General features: G+C 41.1%; 1 protein-coding gene across 1 annotated transcript in view; it reads right to left on the reverse strand.

Moving 5' to 3' along the window:
* Positions 1–6877, reverse strand: part of LOC104967842 (leucine-rich repeat-containing protein 45-like) — a gene marked incomplete at its 5' end in the record, with an annotated part of 9154 nt that extends 2277 nt beyond the window's left edge. Inside the window, 8 exons of the mRNA XM_010797371.1 lie at positions 1418–1488; positions 1598–1709; positions 1779–1856; positions 3039–3174; positions 3996–4073; positions 4243–4301; positions 5926–6038; positions 6749–6877. Coding sequence (XP_010795673.1) covers positions 1418–1488; positions 1598–1709; positions 1779–1856; positions 3039–3174; positions 3996–4073; positions 4243–4301; positions 5926–6038; positions 6749–6877 — 776 coding nt within the window. The remainder of the gene's footprint in view (positions 1–1417; positions 1489–1597; positions 1710–1778; positions 1857–3038; positions 3175–3995; positions 4074–4242; positions 4302–5925; positions 6039–6748) is intronic.
* Between the last annotated feature and the right edge of the window lie 341 nt (positions 6878–7218).

Below are 7218 nucleotides of genomic sequence, written 5' to 3' on the forward strand. Positions count from 1 at the left end.
ACCACGTCATAACACAAACACGTCCAACGTGGTGTTTATGGTCGGACAGTCCTGTAGCTCGGTGTACATTTTTCCTGGCCTTCGATCGCAAGAAGGGACCCACGCAACACGTAGTGGAGGGACGTCGTATGAGAGGTGTCGAAATAGTCCTTTGGGCATAATGAAGAGAGAGAGGGGAAGCGACGAGAGAGAGGGGGAAGCGACGAAGAGAGAGAGAGAGAGAGAGAGGAGGGGAGGCCATGTGCGTGGGATTCTGTATCACACCTCAACGTAATCCATTGCGACACCACCGCATTGACGAGGTCGGCAGGAGGAACACAAAACAAACAAAGGGGGACAGACACAAACAAACACACACGCACCACCACAGTGAGGACCGAGGGCCGAGTTGGAGGTGAGTGGTGACGACGTCGCACGTGGGAGGGGCTATGTGTGGACGGAAAGGTAGTTCGGGTAAAAGTTGGCTGTATAGTTGCCTCCGAGGTGTTTGGAAAGAGGCGGTCTAGCAGTTCATAGTCATAGAGCGCAGAGGGGAGTGCAGCCGTGGCATCACACCTCAACCGTAATCCATTGCGCTCTATGGGCCGACTATGTAACGCGTAATCAGACAATACTAGTCATAGTGTCCAGGACGGTCGATGCAATAGATATAATAGTTACGACGAAAGTGTGTGTGTCAATATGCGGAACCATATACTATCGATTGAAATGTTACCAGGTACACTACAATCATTGTACGAGACATCGATTGCGGGCCAGCATGAGTGGTTCTATCGACGGGTCAAGGGTGACCTTGGCAGTCTCAGTTACAAATAGGTGAAATACAATGTAAAACTACCGAAAAATACCAGCTCCTTAAAAGCCAACCGCTCTACTCAACGCAACTCTACTATACCCGCGGTCAGAGAGCGGAGATGTGTCCCCTGTGTGATGTAATATGACGCGTTTGACGTATGACCTTAAAAAAAAGCCTGCTTTTTAGAGCAGGATCTCAAAAATTGCTCCTTGTCCCTCTGAATTCCTGCCCTTATGTCTCGTAAAACATATCAAATCCTGCATTCACTTTTTTAATTGTAATTTTCAAGCAAGTTTAAGCATAAATGTAGAAAAAATAAAAACCTGCAAGATGCTCTATAAAACCTCCTCAATATAACCACTGTGCAAACTGCAGACGGCCCAAAGAAAAACAAAGTCATTCAGAATGTAGACCCAAATTATAGCATTGTGGTTCAATAGGGATCAGGATTAGAAAACCGGTTCATAATCCAAGTTGAAACAGTTTTCTCCCCTGTCATGCAACATTGTGACAGCATTGACTTCACAGAAGTTAGTTCATTTAATTATTCTACTTTTCAGGAGCAAATGATTTTAAATGTGAATAATACATTGGTTAATGATGATGAGTTCCTGAGTGCACCTCTTTCTGGCGGAGACTGGCACTGTCCTGCAGAGCCTGCTTGGACCTCCGCTTCTCCATCTCCAGACGGTCTATCAGAGGGGCACATACAAAAGTTCTGCTTGGCTTTATGTAAAAAAAGACTTTCTCCCTATGTATCTGTAAATAAGAAAGTGTGTGTGTTCTGTGGGTGTGTGATACCTTCTGCCTGTGCTAGCTGCAGCTTGAGCTCGGCGCTGCTGTTGGTCAGCTCCTGCTTCAGCTCAAAGACCTGCTGCTGCTGAGACTTACACCTGCGCTCCAGCTCCTCCACCTAACACACACCACAATCAGTCTCACAATCCTCAGACAACATACTGTGTTAAAGACACAATACTCTTACTTTATTCATCAGTTGGACTTTGGTGTCGGACAGGTTTTGGGTCTCTCTGCGCAGTTTGCCCTCTCTGAGTGCATTGTCCTACAGGATGGAAACACATGAAGTACATTTGTTACAGCAGACTCTTAATACACATTCATTTTTCATGCTGTATTACTGAGCAAATTGTGGTTGGAAACGGACACAAGTCATTGTCATTTTTGCTAAAATGAACTCTGACATGATCTTTTTCAGTGTTTTCTCCTTTTTCTACATGCTCCTGCCATATTAGGCTGCACATCGTTGACAAAGAGATGGAAATAGACTTCTGCCACACATATTTATAGTCAATATATGAATTGGATAATTGACACAAAGAAGCTATAAAATAAATCGATTTGTGGAAAAATAAGGAAATGCTTTCATTCCTATTGTCAGTGTTTTAGGGGTTCACTTTCATTCAAAATAAATCAAATCCAAGAAGAAATGTAATTTTAAAATGCTGCATTTCAAAATGTATTTATAATCTCACTTTGTGTTCCAAGTAAGCGCCTCAAAATCAGAAGGTCAGAAGTTCACTCCAGGCAAAGTATTTAACTCCATATTATCATTGTGTGTACATTGCTTTGAGAAAGTGTCATAAATGTGTCAGCTAAATAAAATGTAATGTTATGTAATGTGTTGTCACTGCCCTTTTATCAAATAACATGTCGACATCCTGTTAAGCAAACAACCTAAAGCTTTTGTTAATCTAAGATATCTTGTTTACACATAAACTATATCTCCTTTATTTATGGGAGCAAAGGCTGAGCATGCTACCTACTTAGCCGAAACACAGGAGACACAGCTACATCTAAAATCCTATCAGTGTGTGGCAGGGATCCATTTTAGGACGTCCTGTAAGAGATCATGCAAACTGTCATGTAGCATTTAACAGCACTACGTTAGCCGTTGCAATGCTAACTTCTTTGTTGGCCTGTGAAGGGAACTCTGTCATAGATGAATTGGCGAATTTGAGATACCTCAACATACGATCGACAAGCCCGTTACGTTTTTTCTCTCTGTTGGTTAAAGTATTCCCCTCTATACGGTCATGTGACCTTGATTTACCCTGTAGGGAACAGCCAGTGGAAAATGTATTTACCTCACTAAATTTAGAAGCACATGTGAAAGCTCTCATGAAAAAGTAACAGGCTAAAGCACACATGAAAAATATGGGAACATCTGTCAGAATCTCATATAAGGGGTCATCATCATCATCGTCGTCGTGCCATCTGTCCGCACCTCCTGCTCCTTTCTCCTCTCTCTGCTCTGTCGCTCCCTCTGTTCTTCTTTCTCAAACTTCACTCGTGTCAGCAGCTCTCCCAGGTTGTGGTACTTCTGCTCCGAGAGGGCGAGGGCAGCCTCCGTCATCTGTAGTCTGCACACCATCACACCATGCGTCAGAGTTACTGCATGTGCATTTGTGGATGAATACGAGCTAGAAAGCACTCTTAATAATACAGGCCCTATTTTTTAGGCTGCAGAACGAGATGTGTTGGTATCAGAGAGGTTGCAGTAAATCACAGGCGTTTTAGTGGAAACAGGGTTTATTATCGACAAGAGAAAACTACATTCTTAAAGCAAATGGGCAGCAATGCCTAAAGTGTAAACTGCTATTCAACCAGTAGATGTGTTAAACACTGAAAAATAAACAGTTAATGTGAAAGCAAAATCATTGTTAAACAAGATGTATTATTTATGTATCAATAAATGAATTGGAATGCTTCTTATAGTATCTAATGTCAGCAGCTCACAGTATTCAGTGTTTCCCCTAAGTTTACTGCTTTGGGGGGGTGCTGTCTGTGCCTGAGGGGGGGGGGGGTTTCTTAGGGTCAAAAACACTAAACTTAAAATGAAAGTGTTTAGTTTATATAATAAAAGAGCACATGTTCAATGTAAAAAGTGACAGTAGATAGATTAGTTGCAATTTGGTGCTATAAATATATATTATTAAAAAAAGAAAAAATGTAAATATAAAAAACAACAACAAAAAAAAACACCTTGAATTTCAGGGGGGTCGCGGGGCTCCGTTGGCGGGGCACAGCGCCCCTCCGAGACAATGGTAGGGGAAACACTGGTATTAAGAAACTTCTACTTCCATTCATTGAATCCCTGCAGCCGTCTGAAGGCTGCAAGACACAGATATATTTTTTTAAAGCTAAAGCTTCTGATTTGAATAAAGGGAAATGAAATGCTTACTTGGCAGTGAGGGAGTTGACAGCTGACTTCCTCTCATTCAGAGCTTCCTGGAGTTGGCCTACCTGAATGGAGGCAGACCTTATCAAACAGAAAAGAAGGGGAACAGGTCATGGATACAGAATGTGATCGCATCAGGATGATGTATCATGTGATGTATGTGGTTTAATCTCCTTTCCAGTGTCAATGTAAGGGCACTCATGTGGGTGTTGTTTCAGAACTAAAATGACAGCCGATGACCGGCACTCACCCACTGGAGCGTCCCATCTCCTCCCTCTGCCTGTCTATGGTTTCCATGAGGTTTAGGAACTAAAAGAGAGGAGAATTAACCACAGAAATCACTACTATAAATCAGCAATACTTCATTATACACTGAACAAAAATATAAACGCAACACTTTTGTTTTTGCTCCCATTTTTCATGAGATGAACTCAAAGATCTAAAACATTTTCTACATACACAAAATAACCATTTCTCTCAAATATTGTTCACAAATCTGAAAAAATCTGTGATAGTGAGCACTTCTCCTTTGCCGAGATAATCCATCCCACCTCACAGGTGTGGCATATCAAGATGCTGATTAGACAGCATGATTATTGCACAGGTGTGCCTTAGGCTGGCCACAATAAAAGGCCACTCTGAAACGTGCATTTTTGCTTTATTGGGGGGGTCTGGGGGGGTCCGAAAACCAGTCAGTATCTGGTGTGAGGGTTAGGATTAGGGTTAGGGTAATGTTGTGAATCGAGTGGCCTGTGTTCGTCGTCCATAACATACGCCTGCCCATACCATAACCCCACCACCACCATGGGCCACTCGATTCACAACATTACCCTAACCCTAATCCTAACCCTCACACCAGATACTGACTGGTTTTCGGACCCCCCCAGACCCCCCATGCAATAATCATGCTGTCTAATCAGCATCTTGATATGCCACACCTGTGAGGTGGGATGGATTATCTCGGCAAAGGAGAAGTGCTCACTAGCACAGATTTTTTCAGATTTGTGAAAAATATTTGAGAGAAATGGTTATTTTGTGTATGTAGAAAATGTTTTAGATCTTTGAGTTCATCTCATGAAAAATGGGAGCAAAAACAAAAGTGTTGCGTTTATATTTTTGTTCAGTGTAATACTTAGAATTAAAAGTGATTTTTCACCCAACATCTTTTGTGTACCAAAAAAAGTTTTTCAGGTTTCCCTTTTACAAATCGCAGAGTTATACTGTGCACATTTGTTCAATAAAACTCTTTCTACAGTGAAAAATATTTTTATTGAATACTACTAAGGAGGTCTTTCAATATCTAACAAGAATCTTTACTGAACTACAGTGCTGCTTTGAGCTAAAGTCAATGCTAAATGTCTACGTCCACATACTCAGATGACACAATCTGTGATTACATAAGGACCACAAAACAGCAAATACTGCCAAAGCAGCTAATGACAATGTCATTCGTTTTGCAAGCATTAGGCAGAGGGAAGGTCAGGGGGATATCATCATATGGGGACCATGGATGTTCCTAGAAAAAACATTTTCAATCAATCTTTTAGATGCAGAGGGGATCATCAATGCCAATAGTATGCATCTTCTTGGGAGCATGAACATCTGTACTAAATTAAAATGCCAATCTATTGTGAAAACACAATCATTAAGAGCATGGTGTTTTAAGATAAACTGGCAGAGGGTTGTCAAAATCAGGAGAATTCATCACGTGAGGAAAATGTATGTCTAAACTCATTTAATCCATCTAAATTCTGATCATTCTATCTGGAACAAAGAAGTGGATCAACTAACAGACCTTAAGACATTTTTGACAATGTGCATGGCCAGATACATTATGACACGTGTAGAATGTTTTTAATGTGGTTTCTTAAAAGTCTTAAAACAGTGTTCTTATTCTGAGTCATAATGATTTAACTGTTCAGTGTGGGGTTACCTGGCGCCCCTTCTCCTCCTTCAGAATCTGAATCTCCTTGCCGAGGACCTGCGTCCGGCTGCGGCTCTCTCTCAGGCCGCTCTGTCGATCTGAGTTGTGTCCTGAGGTCTGCTCTGAGAGGGTTCAACCACAGGGGCCACAGGGAGGGGAGAGAGAGAGAGAGAGAGAGAAGGCAGAGGAGGGTTTGCATGGTAACAGGTATCACTGGGGGATAATCATTAACACAATCAAATCAGGCCACATTAGTGTTAGAGCTTTCCTAGTAAGGAAAGGGGTAGAAAATCATCAAATTATAGCCATAGTATTGAAGTAAGAATACTTTTCTCTGAATATACTGTATATCAGATAACTGCTGTATATCTCAACACAAGCTGCCGTTATGTCGTATGTCTTATAAACTTAAGGATGTGATAACAAAGAAAGGCCCTATACGTTGTTATGTGTTGAGCCTCCAGTTGAAACAAAACAACATAATCTCATATTGAATAACTCCTTTAATATGAATCATACAATATTTTTTACCATAAAAAATGGTGGCGTCTGTATCCGTAACATTACTTAAATCACAAAAATGTTAAAGGATTACTATAGCTTTAAAAGAATACTTCACTCACAAAAGACCATTTGACATCAATTACTTTTCTTTACAACTTCAATGTAACAAAAATATGGTATTTTTTCTTGTATTCACTTGCTTCTGGAAGCCAGGCATAGATCAAACTGGGATAAAATCGTACAACTACTACACACACGTACAGACACATGTGCATAACCATGTACTGCGTCCACACACACACATGGATACACACACACGACCCCTTACCAAGTGCTTTGAGGGTGTCACTCGGTATGTTGTTCCCTGCCATCTCCAGCTGTGTGAGGCTCTTGTTCTGCTGCAGAGCCTCCAGCAGGGTCCGGCCGCCCAGCAGACCAACGTTGTTCCACCTCAAGTCTGAAAACAGGGAGGCACAAACACTCTGTCAGGAGATAGCTAACTTCAAATGAATACCAATATAAATAATGAAATAGCATGTTTTTTGGTAACTCAATAAATAAAAGAATAGTCTCTAAATAATATGACAACATTGTAAAGCATATTTTCTATACACCTGTGTGTATTACATACTTGAAAAAGTCCTTTTAAGAACGTTATGTGCAAAAGGAACTGTTAAAAGTAAGATTCTAGAGAAAAATAAATCTATATACAGTGGGGCGAAAAAGTATTTACGGTAGTCAGCCACCAATTGTGCAAGTTCTCCCACTTAAAAAGAGGAGAGGCCTGTTATTTTCATC

The sequence above is a fragment of the Notothenia coriiceps genome, unplaced genomic scaffold (assembly GCF_000735185.1).
Source record: "Notothenia coriiceps isolate Sejong01 unplaced genomic scaffold, NC01 NC01_scaffold00037871, whole genome shotgun sequence".
NCBI classification, from domain to species: Eukaryota; Metazoa; Chordata; class Actinopteri; order Perciformes; family Nototheniidae; genus Notothenia; species Notothenia coriiceps.